General features: G+C 48.8%; 1 protein-coding gene across 1 annotated transcript in view; it reads right to left on the reverse strand.

Moving 5' to 3' along the window:
- Positions 1-7,403: 7,403 nt before the first annotated feature.
- Positions 7,404-19,366, reverse strand: part of adgrg6 (adhesion G protein-coupled receptor G6) — a 48,107-nt gene continuing 36,144 nt past the window's right edge. Inside the window, exons 28-29 of the mRNA XM_079344935.1 lie at positions 18,724-18,879; positions 7,404-9,662 (exon numbers count right to left, since the gene is read on the reverse strand). Coding sequence (XP_079201061.1) covers positions 9,451-9,662; positions 18,724-18,879 — 368 coding nt within the window. The 3' untranslated portion in view covers positions 7,404-9,450. The remainder of the gene's footprint in view (positions 9,663-18,723; positions 18,880-19,366) is intronic.

Here is a 19,366-nt window from a genome sequence, read left to right on the forward strand (position 1 = left end):
GCGTGCAGACAGTCTGTAGAGGTGGCGTGCAGACAGTCTGTAGAGGCGGTAGAGGTGGCGTGCAGACAGTCTGTAGAGGTGGCGTGCAGACAGTCTGTAGAGGTGGCGTGCAGACAGTCTGTAGAGGCGGTAGAGGTGGCGTGCAGACAGTCTGTAGAGACGGTAGAGGTGGCGTGCAGACAGTCTGTAGAGGCGGTAGAGGTGGCGTGCAGACAGTCTGTAGAGACGGTAGAGGTGGCGTGCAGACAGTCTGTAGAGGCGGTAGAGGTGGCGTGCAGACAGTCTGTAGAGGCGGTAGAGGTGGCGTGCAGACAGTCTGTAGAGGCGGTAGAGGTGGCGTGCAGACAGTCTGTAGAGGCGGTAGAGGTGGCGTGCAGACAGTCTGTAGAGGCGGTAGAGGTGGCGTGCAGACAGTCTGTAGAGGCGGTAGAGGTGGCGTGCAGACAGTCTGTAGAGACGGTAGAGGTGGCGTGCAGACAGTCTGTAGAGGCGGTAGAGGTGGCGTGCAGACAGTCTGTAGAGGCGGTAGAGGTGGCGTGCAGACAGTCTGTAGAGGCGGTAGAGGTGGCGTGCAGACAGTCTGTAGAGACGGTAGAGGTGGCGTGCAGACAGTCTGTAGAGGCGGTAGAGGTGGCGTGCAGACAGTCTGTAGAGGCGGTAGAGGTGGCGTGCAGACAGTCTGTAGAGGCGGTAGAGGTGGCGTGCAGACAGTCTGTAGAGGCGGTAGAGGTGGCCAGCTGCCATGAAACTAGACAAAGGAAAACGAGAAGCCAGAGATTTAAATTTAGATCTTAAAATGAGAATTCGAGATCAGATATCCAATAAAAAAAAATCGTCTTCATGTGCAGACAAATAAAAAAACATTTTCTGTAACATCCTCGGGGAAGTTCAGACACGCCGAGCGAGGATCAGCCAATCACAGAGGAGCACGGGCCAAGAACGCACAGATCCATGTAGTGATTTAGTTAGTTTGGTTTTATGGAGGCAGAACGCCGCGGGGCAGAACAATGAGGAGGAAACACGCCGTCACACACTCCACTCGTGTTGCTCTGCTCACGCCTTACATCACGTCATGTAAGTGGCGTTCTCCAGGTGCACGTCAGGCTTACGGTCATGATAGGGCGTGCTGCAGGTGAGAACATGTAAATATATGTAATTGGCTGCCTTTGTTTAAGCACAAAAAGAGACGTGAAAGCAGATGTGAAGACGTGATGATGAAACTCTGGGAGGAGACGAGCGGAGGTCGCCTCCGCCCGCCTGCCACGAGAACAAGCAGCAGCTGGTCGAGAGACGGCGAGGAGTAAACAAGTCCATGACGCCGAGCTCCTCAGGCTAGACGGCGAGAAGTGTTTGAGGCCGGAGAGATTTACGCAGTGACAGGAGGAACCCCCCCTCATAGGGCCCCGTTTATCACTCTCTATTACCAGTCAAAGAATTAAAGGTGTCACAGAAAAAAGAGGAAGCTTCAGTTTCTCACCGAGCTAACGACGCGCAACCGCTAAACATTCGTAGCTGCTGTTAGCAGGCGCCGCGGGACAGGCGCGCTAGCTCCCAGCACAGCGTGAAACCAAGAGAGCCGAATCTGTTTACTTTAACACTCAGCTCCTCCTCTTCCTCTGCAGTTTACACACACACACACACACACACACACACACACACACCACTTCCTTCCGACCGCACTTTATATCTACGTTATATATACGGTTTTATGAGCGCTGATGTTGGGTCTCCCCCCTCCGTTCATCCTGGATTTATGGGACTGGAGGAGGCAGCTCACTTTACTGTGTTGAACTCCAAAAGTCCACAAAACACAAAATCAAATCTATGAGTCCTCACCGCAGATGGTCCACGCATCTGTTCTTCATCAGCTACTCCTTCTTCTTCCAGCAAAGGAAACCAGAGGAGAGGAGACAAGAGGGGGAAGAAGGAGAGAAGAGGAGACGAGAGGGGGAAGAAGGAGAGAAGAGGAGACAAGAGAGAGGGAAGAAGGAGAGAAGAGGAGACAAGAGGGGGAAGAAGGAGAGAAGAGGAGACAAGAGAGGGAAGAAGGAGAGAAGAGGAGACAAGAGAGGGAAGAAGGAGAGAAGAGGAGACAAGAGAGGGAAGAAGGAGAGAAGAGGAGACAAGAGAGGGAAGAAGGAGAGAAGAGGAGACGAGAGAGGGAAGAAGGAGAGAAGAGGAGACAAGAGAGGGAAGAAGGAGAGAAGAGGAGACAAGAGAGGGAAGAAGGAGAGAAGAGGAGACAAGAGAGGGAAGAAGGAGAGAAGAGGAGACAAGAGAGGGAAGAAGGAGAGAAGAGGAGACAAGAGAGAGGGAAGAAGGAGAGAAGAGGAGACAAGAGAGGGAAGAAGGAGAGAAGAGGAGACAAGAGAGGGAAGAAGGAGAGAAGAGGAGACAAGAGAGAGGGAAGAAGGAGAGAAGAGGAGACAAGAGAGGGAAGAAGGAGAGAAGAGGAGACGAGAGAGGGAAGAAGGAGAGAAGAGGAGACAAGAGAAGAGATTTAAGGGGGCTCATTGGAGAGGCTGTTAAAGCCTCACTTGTCCTTCGTCCAGATGCTGAAGGTTGATTTGACAGTGTTTTTAAAGGCCTGCTGTCTGATAGGTAGAATGATGAACAGGTGAACAACCTGCTGGAATTCCAGGAAGTAAAAGGATCATGAACCAGTTTTAATTCCTTCACCTCAGAAACATGCTGGACGTTATCTAGCTGCAGTACCAAGAGGGAACACCAGGGGGCGAGAGCAGAAGTTAATCAAGTTAACTAACACACACTCTGCAACCAACACACACTCTGCAACCAACACACACACTGCAACAAACACACACACTGCAACCAACACACACACTGCAACCAACACACACTCTGCAACCAACACACACTCTGCAACCAACACACACTCTGCAACCAACACACACTCTGCAACCAACACACACTCTGCAACCAACACACACTCTGCAACCAACACACACACTGCAACCAACACACACTCTGCAACCAACACACACACTGCAACAAACACACACTCTGCAACAAACACACACTCTGCAACCAACACACACACTGCAACCAACACACACTCTGCAACCAACACACACACTGCAACAAACACACACTCTGCAACAAACACACACTCTGCAACCAACACACACACTGCAACCAACACACACTCTGCAACCAACACACACACTGCAACCAACACACACTCTGCAACCAACACACACACTGCAACAAACACACACACTGCAACCAACACACACTCTGCAACCAACACACACACTGCAACAAACACACACTCTGCAACAAACACACACTCTGCAACCAACACACACTCTGCAACCAACACACACTCTGCAACCAACACACACTCTGCAACCAACACACACTCTGCAACCAACACACACTCTGCAACAAACACACACTCTGCAACCAACACACACTCTGCAACCAACACACACTCTGCAACCAACACACACTCTGCAACCAACACACACTCTGCAACAAACACACACTCTGCAACCAACACACACTCTGCAACCAACACACACTCTGCAACCTTGTTGTTGTTACACTGTGAGAGGCACTCAGGATTTCAGGGTCAGGAGAGTTCATCAACGTGCAGGTTCACCTTAGCATGTGTGTGTGTGTGTGTGTGTGTGTGTGTGTGTGTGTGAGTGTGTGTGTGTGTGTGTGTGTGTACAGTCTGAAGTTAGGAGACACACACACACTGTGAGATTAATGATTCGACGCTTCGTCTGTTTTCCCTCCTTTGACTCCTGGCGATCTCAGAGCAACACTTCCCACATAGCTCATTGTGTGTTGAGTCAATTAGCCGCCTAGCCGCATGCTAAGACACACATCCCAGCGCTGTGATGAGCTGCTAACAAAAAGACAGAGTGCTGTTGATTTAGGAAGAGAGGTGAGGAAAGCACAGCTGGCTCCGTGCTGAGGGTCGACCGGAGAATTGATGTAACAGAGGCTTCAGGAAGATTCACGCGCTGAAAGCCTGATGTTGAATCCTTCATGTGTTTAGGAAAGGAAGGAAACATAAATCGTCACCAATGCCAGAACGTCTTCATTAGAAACGTAGAAAAGGATTCCTGTGGATTCTACGTCAAACATTTATGAGATCTCTCCACGCTGAAAGCTCCGTTCAAAGAAGTGTGCTACCTTCGATGGTGAACTCTCTTATTCCGGATTAGTCGCCCATCCGGTTACGTTGGAGAACGCCAACATGACTGAGTTCATAAATACTCTGGAAGGTGCACAAAGCCTCCATGAACTGGATCTGGGTGAACAGTCCTGCTTCCAGCTCATCCAGGCTGAGCAGGTCCCAGTCTGAGGACCTGTTAGCTAGGATCAGGACCGGGTCCCAGTCTGATGACCTGTTAGCTAGGATCAGGACCAGGTCCCAGTCTGATGACCTGTTAGCTAGGATCAGGACCGGGTCCCAGTCTGAGGACCTGTTAGCTAGGATCAGGACCAGGTCCCAGTCTGAGGACCTGTTAGCTAGGATCAGGATCAGGACCAGGTCCCAGTCTGAGGACCTGTTAGCTAGGATCAGGACCGGGTCCCAGTCTGATGACCTGTTAGCTAGGATCAGGACCGGGTCCCAGTCTGATGACCTGTTAGCTAGGATCAGGACCATCACATTTAGTTTGATACCCTTTGACTCCTCCCACCTGATGACCCGGGAACGTGTGAACGTCACGTTGGAGGAAACCGACAGACTGACAGGTTTCTAATTCAGCTGCTCAAAACTAACTGAAGCGTTTGATAAAGAATGTGGCGTTGTCAGGTGGCGTGCTGATCTGTCACTCGTGCTGTTTCTGCAGGTTCACTGAGGTTCGACCTCGGCGCCACAAACGAACCCAGACCTCCAACCAAAACCAAACCCACGTTTACTTAAGAGGACTTCTTGTTTTTATATGTGAGTGAGCTTTGACTGTGTCTGTTGAGCTGCCAGAGACCTGTTGAGGAGAGTTAGAGCGAGAAACAAGTGACGAAAGAAAACTATAAAACTGTTATTTAAATCCTTAAAGAATCTCGTTACTGAACAGTGATCCAGCAGGGACCGATCTGAGGACTCAACTCTCCCTTTATTAGACAGTAAAGATGACTTATTTTTCTCCACATGAATTTCAACAGCTTGAGAATCAATCGAATCTAAAAGTATAAATATTTTGCAGCTCATGCACTGTAGCATCCCCTTCTATTCATCTTCTTTAGTGTAAAAGACAAGTGTCATGGCCACGCCCCTTTTAGTTTGCTAAATTAATTCAGCCCATAACTCACATCTTGAGAGTGACAGAGTGTGAAGCTGATAACATTTATAACAGAGAAGTGAAACAGATCGTGACGCTTACGCCGCCTGTTGACGCCAAGGAAGCCGATGCTTAAATTCAAAGTCCTGCAGTTCCTGGAGTGTCCACTAGAGGCTGGTTGCAGAAGCACAGGAAGTCACATACACACCCATTTATATGCCCACACGGTGTAACGGTTTGTCAGGAGGATTAAAACCCGCCTCAGCTCTCAGCCTGTCGTTAGCTTGACTCAAAGTTAGCCTGAGACAGCATTTCCAGCACGGAGACCGCCATCCATGGGACTCCAGCGCCCCCTGCAGGAACACACGGGGGACTCCAGCGCCCCCTGCAGGGACACACGGGGGACTCCAGCGCCCCCTGCAGGGACACACGGGGGACTCCAGCGCCCCCTGCAGGGACACACGGGGGAACGCCATTCAGACCTCGCCCATTAATATTTACAGTCTGTGGTTATAATTTTTATCATGTGTTATCATCAAGCTAACGTATAACCTGCTCTTTAGTATATTGGACTCTAAACGGGACCATAATTTAGTGAACGACAGCGTTACATTTACACCCTCTTGTTCAAATGACACCCCTTTAGAGTCCCAAATAAACAAGATGGAGACTTCAACAAAGCGTCAAACATTAACCCTTCAAGCGCTGGATTGGCTACGTCCACTTCAGAGTACAGCCAACCCTCTGCTGGTTTTCATGTGTTCTCTCATTACTCATGAACATCTGTAATTATTGAAATGAGTATTTCAGCCAGCAGTAAAAGAGGAAACCACAGGGTCAACATGAGGCACACACTGAATAACACGCCCGTGTTCGCTCTGTTCTGGGATCAATGTAAACAGGAAGTATCTTCAGCTGTCCAGAGACTGACGGAGGAAAGCTTCATCTCTTCAGAGGGTTGTTCCTGAGAGATGAGCTGTTCACTTTTCAGCTGCTCCAGCAGAGGAGATAAAAATGTTGGTCAGGGTGTAAAACGGTCCGTAACACGACCGAGTCACTTCAAAGTCACGCTTTGGTGCTCGACCCGGTGTAGGTACCAGATCGGCTCAGGGTACCAGATCGGCTCAGGGTCCTGCGCCTGCTAGTTTATACAGGTTTCACGTTGTTGTGGGTCTTTGAGCTTTTCTATACTACAATAATATTATAATTAATTCGGCACCTAAACGGCATTAAAAAACTGAACAAAAAAAGGCAACGGTACGAGACTGTTTTCATGATTTTCATCCGAAGTCAAGGAACTCCACATCCCACAATCCTTTGCGAGTTCTATTGTTTTTCTTTTTTAAATAACTTTTTGTTTTTTAAAGTGTGAATACTGTTCATGCGAGTGTTGTACGAACAAGCGAACCTGCCAAGAAGACTCATCTGTTCGCGTCAAGGTTCGCAAACAAACGGCAGAGAGGGGTGGGAAATGTTGCCATGGTAACAGCAAGGTAACAGCCAATCAGAAACACTCTGTGATCGTGGGTAGTGTAAATTTGTGTGATGTCACTAGCAGGCGCAGGGCCCCGATCCGATCTGGTTCCTACACCGGGTCACTTCAGAGACCCCCCCCCCCCTCACCCCCCCCCTGCGTTCCTATTCTTACCATTCTAGATTTTGATTGACCTTTTGACCCTTTAGGGAGCCATAATATCCCCTCTCAGCTGCTCTCATCAAATTTAGGGAGCCATAATATCCCCTCTCAGCTGCTCTCATCAAAACAAAACTATTATCCATTTGTGAAGTCGAACGGTGACGCTGATCCAAAACCATCCTGACGATTCGATTGCTCGACTTTGGCTGACATGGACGGGGGGGGGGGGGGGGACGGGGGGGTGAGGGGGGGGGGGGGATGTGATTATCTACCCGTAAACCACCAACCATCAACACAACACAGATTGTTCATATTTTGACGGGAAAACAGCTTTATTATGACAGAGTTTACAAGCAGCCCGGGAGGAGAGTTTACAGGACATCGAAGCTTTTACCACATGGTCAAAGTGGAGACATCTTTGTAACGTGTCTCGATGCTTCATTTAATACAGCTTTGTTTTGCATGATAATAGACATCTTCAAAAGTACAGATGAGTCACATGATCATTCTTTGGCTGCGTCCTCCATCATGCTTCCCTCTCTCTCTAACCCGGTCTCACCGAGGTGAACAGGGGCGGCAGCCTGGGGGCGGTCCCAGTGACCCTCCCAGGACCCCGAGAAGGCACGAACAAAAGCAACTACCCAGGCACATTGGAACACTTTAGAATAAGGCACATAGAATAGATAGATCACCGATATTTACATAAGATATGGCTCCACACACACATGCACAAAGAACCAGTTTAAACAAATATCACAGTATTAAAACACCAAGACATAACAGCTAACCTTTTTTTTTCTCAACTTTCCCACCTTGTGTTTATCCTTCCTCCCTTCATTTCCTCTCCGCTCTGCAGTCAGGCAGCGCGGTCAGCCGATTCTGCCGTTGATATGATTCAGTGAATCGCCGGACCCCCTCCGACCAACCCAGGACTCTCCGGGAGGTCCCAGACGGAGCGCCGTGGAGCGCAGCTCCGTCTGAGGTTGGTTTGGTGGCGTTGTGTTGCAGCAGTTCAGTTTGTTGCGTAGCGGGAATGCTCATACAAAGCTAACACAGTGCATTAAGATGGTGGCTCTGCTTTCAATTACAGGCTGAGGAAATCTCAGATCTGCTCTACTTAAGTTGTACTATGTTCAATCCAATAAAAAGCCCAGTTAATACAGAGGTTCATAAAACAGTTCTGGATTCTAGAAGAGCATTCAAACACAAACAGATGTTCAGAGTCAAAGCTCCAGAAGCTGAGTAGATCAGCAGAAATGATCAAGTTCCACTCAAGTAGAACCTCTGGAGGCCTGCTGGGTTCTGGTTGTTTGTCGGAGACTTTCAGTACACAGGTAAAATCTGGAATGGGAAGTCTGTTGTTCAGGAACGAGCAGAGGCCTGGCAGGTTCCTGAAGTTTTGCCAGAGACTTTCAGGAGCCTGGTTAGATCCCGGAAAGATCCTTGAATGTTGGCATGTGACTCCAGGGGCCTGAACAGCTTTTAAATTGTATTCCAGGAGGCTTCCAGAGTGTTGCTGATCTGATTGACTTCCAGAAGGACTCTGGTGTCTTTTGGGGTTACAGAATATTTGTCAGAGACTTTCAGTGGCCTCGCTGGTTCAGGAATGTTTGGTTCAGGGATTCCCAGGATACAGGGAAGGTTCAAGAATCTTACCAAGCGACTTCAGGAGGAGTGACCGGCTCTGGGCTGTAGATTGGTGTATGGTGGCTTCCAGATTCCTGACGGATTCTAGAACGTTTGTCAGGAACCTTTTGCAGGATACTCATCGTTGACAAGAGACGTCCAGATGCCTCGATGGGTCTAGATCAGGGGTTAGCAACTTTTACATTCGTTTGAGCCTCGAGAATCATCAAATCTTTCAGAGACGGTTCCAGATCTCGGACACTTCTGGATTGTTGATACGTGACCTGCAGAGGCTCGAATTGTGAAATTCATTGAAATGTTTTTCAGGAACTTCCAGATGGCAAAAAGTGTTTGATTTGAAGATTCCTGGAGCGTTACAGGACGTGTGTCAGGGAGATCCACGTGCTTTAGGAGTTTGAGAAGGTTGGTGGGTGACTTTAGGAAACCAGGGGCGTCCCAGACCCTGCGTAGGACCCTATGAGGGGGAAGGTTCACGGGAAGTTCCACATGCCAGCTGATTAGTGATTTACATGTTTCTGAAAGGGTTCTAAAGGGTTCTACACAATAAGCTGAAGAGAGACTTGAGTTTTGTGGGGGATTTCGAGAACCCTCAGATGGTTGTAGACCGCTGCTGGGTGACTTAGAGAAGTGTGGTGGGATACAGAAAGGTTTCAGAGAGTTGAAGTAGCCTTGTGAGTCTGAGAATGTTTCCAGACTCTGCTCTAGAAAGTGACGACCAGAGAAGGTTGGGGAAGAAGGCCCCCGGATGCCCGGAGCATGAAGGAGTCCTGAAAGTTGGTTAGCGACGTTAAGAGGCTCCGTGTTGAAACCTTTAACGGAAGCTTCCAGAAGCACAACGTCACACACTTTTCTAGAGCGAACGGAGCAGCTCCTGAAAACACCGACGGAGGCTCCAGGCGGAAACATCTAGAACCTGGTGCTGTGGGCAAAGCTGTCAGACAAGATGATGTTCTTGTAGAAGTTGTCGGTGCGCGTGGAGCAGTAATCTTTGACCTTGACGATCATCTGGCTGACGGGGAGGATGGTGGAGGACGAGGAGGAGGAGCTGGGATCCACCTCCGAGGAGGACGGGGACGACGAGACGCTCTTCGGGCCGATCGGACTGGAGTAACATTTATCTACAGGCAGCAAAGACAAAGACACAAGCGTTAGGACTTCTCACTAAATCCTGATTCAGTCCATCTGAGGAGGAAGTTCCTCACGGCGAGAAGTCAAAGCAAACTTGATAATCTTCTATTAGTGTTACGACAAGTTTAAACCTTTAACCTTCACAGAGGTTAAAGCTGAAGGAGGATGTGAGGGATGGGTTTGTCTTCATTCAGAGTTTGTGTGTTGCTCCTCCATCCAAAGCTAAAGACTTGAAGAATGAGAACATTTGATGAGTTTATCAGATTTTAATCTCATATATTTATTATTCTTTTAAGATTTCAATGAGACTCAAGACACCGGCTTGTGTTACGACTGAGAGCAGCAGAAAGATGACATGGACCTCTACAAACTGGAGGAGGTCACAGACCTGCAGGGGGGGGGGGGGGGGGGGCGGGGGGGGGGGGTCGAGTGGAAGCTGCATGCCGAATCATCCACAACAAAACATAAAAAGCAAGAAAAACAGCGAGGGTTCGTGGTTCCAACTGGAAACACATTGGAGGTAAGTGGAACCGAGCAGGAGTCAGTTGACAGCGAGCCAAAGAAAATGAAAGATCTGATGCCAAAGATCAGTGTGATATGGAAGAATGGATACCATCCCCTCCCTCGTAAATCACTGCTATTATAGAATCAAAACTCCAAACTTGGATCTCGAGACCAAGAGGGAGCCAGCTCCGGCTGAGGATCAGGCCTGTGACCATCGAGGTTTTCATCCTGACCAGACAATTGCAGTTGAATCCTTTTTCTTGAAAGCTGATCTGGCCTTCTTTCAACCAAACAAAAACAAAAACCCTCTAAGCCCTCAATCCGCTCTGGGGTCAGCTCGCCGTTTTCCCACCGGGTCTCAATCTGAGCAACGATTGCTACCTCGTGTTACTCTCTCAAAGGGGGGCTGCTCTGAATTCCCGATGGGGGGAAACAAGCAGTTTGCTCTGTGACTCTATGACCTTGTCTCATATCAGTGTGGACCCCTGACTTCTATTTAACCGGAGCGTCCAGTAGTCTAGGAGTCGTTGGTTCTGCTTTGTTTTTCTTGTGAGCCAGCAGACGCAGCCTCATTTATAATGACATGTTCCCTTTTCCTCTCCGTCTGTGTGCGTAGCAGGTAGACATTAGATATCTCCCACTGCAACTGTGCTCCGCCGTCACCACGGTTCAGTTGCAGGACTGGATTGGAAGCATATGGTTCAAGGTGTGGTACACAATGAACACGCAGGGTTTGAGAGAGCCCAGCAGCACACACACACAATTCTCTCCCCCCTTTCTACATCTCTGATCTGCAGCTCCCTGCAGAGGACCTGGGCTCCTCTTCCTCCCATCCAAGACCAGGACACCTGTCCGCCGCTGAGTGGACGCTTCAGAGGGTTCAGAACAGGCAGGTTGTGTAACAGCTTCTTCCCTCAGGCCACGAGACTTTTATACACAACAAATATAACCCCCCCCCCCCCCACACACACACACACACTGGACTGTACAAGACAATATAACACATGCACTGTCAAGCTCTTCCTGCTCTGCTCTCATTCTTCTGTCCACGGGATGGTGAACCTGGCACTGGTCTTTGTGCCATCCTGGATTTAGAGCAGCGTGCTGCAGCACCGTTAGAAGCTGGAACACCTCTGAACGCTGGACGATAACTTACAAACACAACATGAATCAAACCCAGCACGTACTCTCTGTGCTCCACCTTTTATCTCGTAGCGGGTGATAATTTAGCTCGTCTGTTGAGCCAAAGTCTTCGTTGGCTCAACAGCTCAACCGATTGGACGATTCTCTTTCGTCCAATCGGTGCCTCGTTATAAAAAAACCAGACTGAAGTTGTGTAGCTGAGCCATGAGATCCTCACTTCCAAACAGATTCTCTATTCAACATGTTGTTCGAGGTCAAAGATGGCTGTTTTCTGGCTGAGCCTGCAGTCACGGCTTCCTTCATTCTGTATCAATCATCACTGCATGTGGTGACGGCTCGGATTATTGTTTCCATGGCTCCAAACAGAATGTTAAAGATGAGGCTGCCAAACAAATCTGACTTTAAAATGCATCTCCAGATTCTTTGTGTTCGCAAACTTCCACAGGCTGGTTTTACACGACAACATATTTTATCACATGTGCCTTTTGTTTAGACGGCGACGCAAAAAAACCCCGAACCCTCCAGAGTGGAAATCTTAAAAACACGTTTTAAGGGTTGAAAACACAAAAGTCTGCTTGTTGCGTTGACGTCACATTCACGGGTCATTTCAGCGGTTAAGCCGAGTCAAGGAGGTTTCAACACATGCACACGTTCTTGGTGATGACGGTGCTCACAGCGCCACCTAGCCACCTGGCGTGCATACTACACTGTGTGCACGCAGATTTCCATCCAAAGATGCTCGTCTAAAAGCACGAAAAAAAAAAGTGGGAATGCAACGCCACTTTAGCGGCTTGTGTTCATATTGCTGTGGTGTAAAGTTAGCCTGTGGAGACGTGCTAGCTTCATGGACTGTAGGGGGCACGTCAGGACGAGGGGGAAAACTGAGACTTGTTTTGATGTTGTCACATTAAGAGCCTCTCGAGACGTCAGGTTTATGGATGGATCCTCCAACATCTGGACACACTGGAGTTCAGAAAACATCCTGAAGCCGGTTTATGAAAAGTACAGATGCTAGTCCCCCCCCCCCCTGTGACAGACAGTATAGTAAATCTGAAAGTTATGTGCTTCACATCTCAGCTGTTAAAGTCGAACACATCACCACTTCATCATCTGGTGGTGTGGTAGGAGAAGGCTTGTTAACAGGGAACAGTTGTGCGGTTCAGTTCATGTCTGATGGTGACGATGAGGCCGCAGCAGGACACGGGCCGCTTAGAGGGAACGTGTCTGCATCAACAGGAAAGTGATTATACATCAGCCTGGTCTCGACTGCAAACAGTCGGATTCACCAGCATGAAGTCTGACTGTTCAGCTGTGATCACTTCAACTTGTGTTTCCATATATAAAGTGGGAAGGGAGAGTGGACGGCTTGGCAGAAGATGTGTTGACACAATGCAAGCAGCAGCTGAATCTCCTCCAGGTGGGATCAAACCCTGTGCAGTAGATCTGACGCCTCCCCTGACCAGTCCGTTTACTGGAGACCGCGTTCTGGACCACGTCCACTGCCGTGTCCGCTGACCTGATGATGCTTCTCCTTCACTCAACCACTCCGTGAAACTCAAGAACCCGGATCATAAACATCAGGAGTCACGCTAAACTGGACCAACCAATTCAGTCATTTATCGAGATACGTCTGTGCTAGCGTAGCATAGCCACTTTAATTAATCTCCTACTGTTCTGTTGGCGATGGCTGACGCTGAACACTGACCATTAAACATGATGAACAGCTGGAGGATTGATGTAGTGTAAGGTCACGGTTTGTTTGTGTTGTTGTAAAAGTCTCTGCAGCCAAAAGCTGACAGAAAAATGTTAAACATCGACGTCTCAAAGTCGTTTGGCAGAGACGACGTCTGAAGGGGATTTATTAGCTTTTAATTTTACACAACGAGCTGCCAAGAAAAGCCTGACGTACCTTTTCCTGAGTCCCGGGGGATGAATCACAGAAAACACATCTCAAAGCACTGACTCGTTTTGGCTCGTACGTTATCTGAGGGAGTTCTTGGCAAGTGGTTGGACTAATGTAAACGATTATATATGATGTGACAGCGTGTCTTTAAGTCAGCCCGGCTCGGTCAGAAGGACCTCTAACCATTTCTAAACGGACACGGACACGCCTACAGAGATGAACTAAGACTTTAAGATGTGTGAACCACCAGCAGCGAGCTGAGAATCAACACACCAAAGTCTGAACCTGACAGCGGATCAGACCCAGCAGCTAAACCCGCTAACATCACTCGGACCTCTTTGACGAGGTCGGCGTCTCGCTTCCTTTTCCCCCCGATGACAAACAGAACCGTAGAGACTGATCCCAGCTGAGTCATGTGACCTCGCTTCACTCTGCACCTCTACACATCAACCTGCCTCATAGGACCCATCTGCTGTCTGACGCTGAGGGGGAACCCTCAGATCATTGGACACCACCACCTGCCTGGCGTCCCATTGGTCCAATGAGGATCCAAAGGAAGTCTGCTCACCAATTAAAAATGAGAAAGATGAAAGAAAGATGTCGTCCCTGTTCGGCTCGGTCTCGGCACCGATATGAGCTGGTTAGGGTGAAGCTGAAGGACAGGTGTGAGACCCATGGAGGGTCGGGTGTGGGCGCCCAGATGGACGGGTTCGGGTTAGGGATTGTTACCACGAGCGTCGGAGAGAAGCGAGTGTCTGCAGTTTCTCCTTTAGTTTCGTGTTTGTTGTGACTGTTGAAGCTCTCCGTCCGTCTACGTTGCTTCCTGTTTTATTTTGAAGTTCTTTCCCCAGTGTTTCATGTCTAGTTTCACTTCCTGTCGTTCAGTGTGATTGTCCGTCTTATCCCTGAGTGTGTTCCCTTCTCTGTCGGCTCGTCTGACCTTCCTGAAACGTCCTCTCGTCTGTTTCCTGTTGGACTTGTCATTGAAGCTTTTCTTTTATAGCTTGCAGAGAAAGCCTTTGTAAGCCTTCTGACTTTAGATAAATATATCTGTTGGACTGTCATTGGATCTCCGTTCTTGTTTTCTGACACGCCGTGCCAGGGAAGCCTTGAGAGCGCTAGCATTAACGACCTGGGATGAAAACAAGTTGGACTCGTGTACCAATAATTCATCACTTTTATTGATCCATCAGCAGTACACTCCATCCATCAGAGCAGTCATCGCAGGAGGATACACTGACCCCAGTGATTTAGTGCTGTTGAGCAGTGTGGTTAGTGCGACCGCAGGTGAAAAGGTAAAAGGTTTAAAGACGATGCTAACATGGATCCATAAAGCAGTGTTTGAGCTGACAGATAAACTCGTCATGTTCTGAGAGTCATGAGAGGCCTGACAGCAGGAGACGAGTCGGTCTGTCATCAGGTGAAACTTCCAACATGGTCTGACAGTTTCCCATAACAGCCCTCGAGTCTGAACATGAAGCTTTCTAATCGATCAAAAGTGTCTGGAGATCAGGACACGAGCTCGACGAGCGGCTCTCAGTGAATCCTGGAGGGAAGCCTTTGGGCTGAAATACCTCGCAGAGTCACCGGCTGATAAACCAGTACGAGTGTATTTCCATGCTGGAGATTAGTGTTGATAAGATAAGACAGACAGTTTGACAACCTTCCACCTACTTAACTGTTTTATTAATCCCAGAGGGTTCACTCTGCACGGGCAGGACCTGCTGACTGCCCCCACTGACTGCTGCTGGGGGTTTGATGCCTTGCTCAAGGGCAGTAATGAAGAAGTGGTCTGGCATCTCTCCAGCCACCAGATCAACTTCAAGTCCCTACGGACTGAGCGACTGCCGGCCCACCCCAAGAACATAACGATCATGTTTTAGAGTCAGGTGTCCTTCTGAGAAAATGAAAAACTATCTGGCAGTTTGAAGGTCAGTTTGAAGGTCAGTGCTTACGGGGGGAGGGCACAAAGTCTCCTGTACCTGTGTTTGGTTAAGGAGCTCCTCCCACCTCCTGTCTTCTCTGGTTCTGTTCCCTGAGTCTAAGCTTGATTAGATGATCCACAGACGGCTCCTGAAAGGGCCACAAAGATGAGCCTCGGACTAATCGTGCCAAGGTGACGGACAGCTTGCCCTGACCACACCCGACTCAAGTCAACATAAAGATCCTGGTCAGCTTTCATGCATCACATGTTTCCCCTGGGAGGAGTTCATCCGAGTGTGACCCCACCCCCTGTAGTGAACGGCAGCACTGTTGATGCTAATAAAACAGACGTTAGCGCAGCACTGTTGATGCTAATAAAACAGACGTTAGCGCAGCACTGTTGATGCTAACAAAACAGACGTTAGCGCAGCACTGTTGATGCTAATAAAACAGACGTTAGCGCAGCACTGTTGATGCTAATAAAACAGACGTTAGCGCAGCACTGTTGATGCTAATAAAACAGACGTTAGCGCAGCACTGTTGGTTTCACACTCGCTAACGTGCAGCATGTAGCATGTCTGCTCAGTCACCAGGAAGCAGGAAGTGTTCTCATCATAACATCTCAAACACACACACACACTACTATACTGACAGACCTTTACGTGTGTGTGTGTGTGTGTGTGTGTGTGTGGTCTAGATTAGATTTACAGCAGCCCTCCCTGACAGTGACGAGCAGATTCCCTGAAGCCTCCGAGCCGACAGGAATCTGTTTTTCACTCGACTCGACGTCTTCAGATGATTCAGGTTTGTGAGAGGGAGAGTTACAGCGAGGGATGAACTCTGACCTCTAAGAAACAAACAGGTGTGATGTCATCAGTGGATCCATTCATTCCATGATGTCATAACCATCTCCGGTCGACTGACCACGAGCTACCTCCGTGTGAAACCACGGTTTCTGTCACGAGACTCCCCGATCTGGAGTTTAAAACATGAATCATGTTTGATCATCACCGCCGCCAACAGAACGCCTGCAGCAGCCAATCAGAGCGCTGAAACGGTCCCTGTGCGGGACAGAAGGAGGGCGGGGTCTGTACGTGGGACACGCACGATAATCAGCTCCGTCTGAAATCTGGAGTTTGGTTTGAATAAAGGAGGACATGCAGCTGTGGACATGAAGACATGTTGAACAGTTCGAACGCTTCAAAGAGCGTTCAGTGTTCTCCGTGTCCGGGCGCCACCAACACAAAGCGTGTTTGAATCCAAACACAGGTTCAGCAGCAGCAGCAGGTCGGAGGTCATTTAGCTTTAATCCCGTCAGAACTCTGGGCTGAACCACGACGCGAGGTGGAGACGCTTTCAGACTGTCAGGTTCATAAAACCTAATCATGTCCAGCTGTGGCTCCAGAAACATGTCAGCTTGTTTCTTATTGGTTCATTATGTGGCGCCATTAGCGAGTTCAAACAGCTGCGCTCTGACCTGCCGCTTTGCATTGTGGGAAACATGACCCGAGGCCTACTGTACATTTTTCCTGCATCAGTTGGACATGTTGGCACACTGGTCAAATCACGGCTTCAGGCTACAGAAGCTCCCCACACCTGGGACCTGCTCCCAGCCAATCAGACGCACACACACCTGGCCCTGCTCCCAGCCAATCAGACGCACACACACCTGGCCCTGCTCCCAGCCAATCAGACGCACACACACCTGGCCCTGCTCCCAGCCAATCAGACGCACACACACCTGGCCCTGCTCCCAGCCAATCAGACAGCGGTGTCACTCAGGTGTTTGTTCTCCTGTCACGGAGAGATGGTCGTTAACACGCCGGGATAAACTGCATTACTGTGACTCATGTTGCTTGCAGATGAAGGATCACATTTGCACGTTGCACAGATGTGAAATGCAACTGGAACCAGTGGGAGGTGAAACTGGTCTCTGTGGGACTCCAGAACACGTTCGCTTCGACTTCACGCTCGCCAAACGTTTGTTGTTAAATCAAAAGGAGCAAATGTGGATTTATCACTTGATTAGCCGCCTGTAATGTTGAACCACAGCGTCAGCCTGTTGTTATGAACCAAACAAACACATCACAGCTACACGTGCCAGAGGTTAGCGTGGATGCAGTCTGTCGGGCGTGCTGCTTTCGGCTGCCTGGGACACTCCGGGTGGGTGGGGAGGCGTTGGATTCAGCTTGTTTTTTTAGTTCAAGGCCAATGGACATTTTTGACCTCGTCCCATCAGAGTGTCTCAGGGTGCAAGAAGATGACGTGTTGACATCACAGTGATCGGCCAATCACAACACACAGTGGTGGCATTTTCCAAAATGTCTGCCAGCAAAGTTGTCAAATTTGAAGTTTGCTGTTTTTTTTTCTTTTTTTGTTGTTGTCCGATTAAATTGTTAAATTTGATTGGACTTTGGCCGCACACATTTTGGAAGAATGAGAGCGGATCACATTACGCTGGAAGCAGGAAGTCACTCAGCCAATCAGCCTTAGTTTTACCTCCATCGGTCCTCCCACTCTTGCTATTGGCTGGAAGAGAACTCTGCACGGCGAACACAGAGGCAGATAAAAATGAGAGGTGAGAAGAGATGACAGAAACTGTGTGGTTTACCTGCAGACTCACGTGCTCACACCTGAACATGATGGAGGTGTGGACACTGACAGAGCGCGAGCCACCCAGTGGAGTCTGAAACACTGGTATACAAGGTCTTATGGCTGGTCATCAGGGACGTCGGGCGCCGTGGTGGTGGCGCCCGGTCACCTGGCCGTCTGCTAAATGGTCTAGTCTTGTTCTAACCTTGGTCGTCTCGACTGTGCATGTATACAGACTGAATCTTGAGTTTCAAGTCTTCTTTAAATCAGCATGGTGTCCAGTTAAAGTCAAAGAGACTACAAAGAGGGGGAGGAGTTAGGGGCGGGGCTACCTGTGAGTGACTTAGAATCTACAACTGTTGCCTGAGAAATCTCTCGTTCAGTGTGTGTTTGTACTTAAGGCACTCGAAACCTGTCTTTTCTTTCACTGTCAAAGCCAAATTAGCATGCTAGCTAGCATGAGTGTTAATGTGAACAATAACTAAGCTAATGCTACATATAGCTCATACTTAAGTTCCATTTGCACGCTTAACAGGACACATTACGGTTTTTGGCGTGCGACTATGGTCACTTCTGGCTCCAGAAACAAAGATGGCGTCGAGAAAACAAAAGGCTTCAAATCAGTCGTCAACAAACCATCGGATGACGGGATGATGGCTACGTCCATTTTATATATATGCAGTCTTTGAGTGAGGTCACAGGTTTGCAGGTTTAATATGACTGATGTTAAAAAGTTAAAATAGAAGGAGCTCTTATTTAGTCTTTGATCTGTTTTGAAGCTTAAACCAGAAGAGTGTTTAGTTTCCGCTCTGAAAGTGAGTCTGCATGTAAACCAGGTTTGAACACATCAACACAAATCTTCTTTAGAAAAGCTGTTCAAACTAAATCTAATCTTTTCTTTATTCCCCTTCAGGTCCCTCTAAATCTCATTCCCAGAATATATTCTCCCTCTGTTTTCATTGGTGTATGTGCTTCTGTGTGCTCACCTGTGTTACTGTGTCTCTTGGTGAACGGGTTGAGCGTAGCTTTAGCCTTGGACGTCCAGTTAGCCGTGCTGGATCCGAACGAGCTGGAGGACAGAGACTTCCCCAGGTTTTCAGAGCTCACCTTCTTTGTGTTGTTGGTGGCTGTTTTACTCCAGTCTGCATCGAGTACAGAAAACAATCAATCCCTCTTTCTGTTCCTCATTATACCTTCTCTTATAGCGTTAAAACAGCAGCATGTAGCTCCGCCCCCTAGTGTTTAAAATGTGTACTGCAGTCTAACCTCTAATCATCACAGAGAGCTGTCTCCCCCCCTCTCACACAGGTCAGCATGTGGTGGACACTGTAGCTTCAGTGTTTAGCCAGCTCTGCATGTGGTGGACACTGTAGCTTCAGTGTTTAGCCAGCTCTGCATGTAGAGACACTGTAGCTTCAGTGTTTAGCCAGCTCTGCATGTGGTGGACACTGTAGCTTCAGTGTTTAGCCAGCTCTGCATGTGGTGGACACTGTAGCTTCAGTGTTTAGCCAGCTCTGCATGTGGTGGACACTGTAGCTTCAGTGTTTAGCCAGCTCTGCATGTAGAGACACTGTAGCTTCAGTGTTTAGCCAGCTCTGCATGCGGTGGACACTGTAGCTTCAGTGTTTA

The sequence above is a fragment of the Symphodus melops genome, assembly GCF_947650265.1.
Source record: "Symphodus melops genome assembly, chromosome: 1".
In the NCBI taxonomy this organism is placed as follows: Eukaryota; Metazoa; Chordata; class Actinopteri; order Labriformes; family Labridae; genus Symphodus; species Symphodus melops.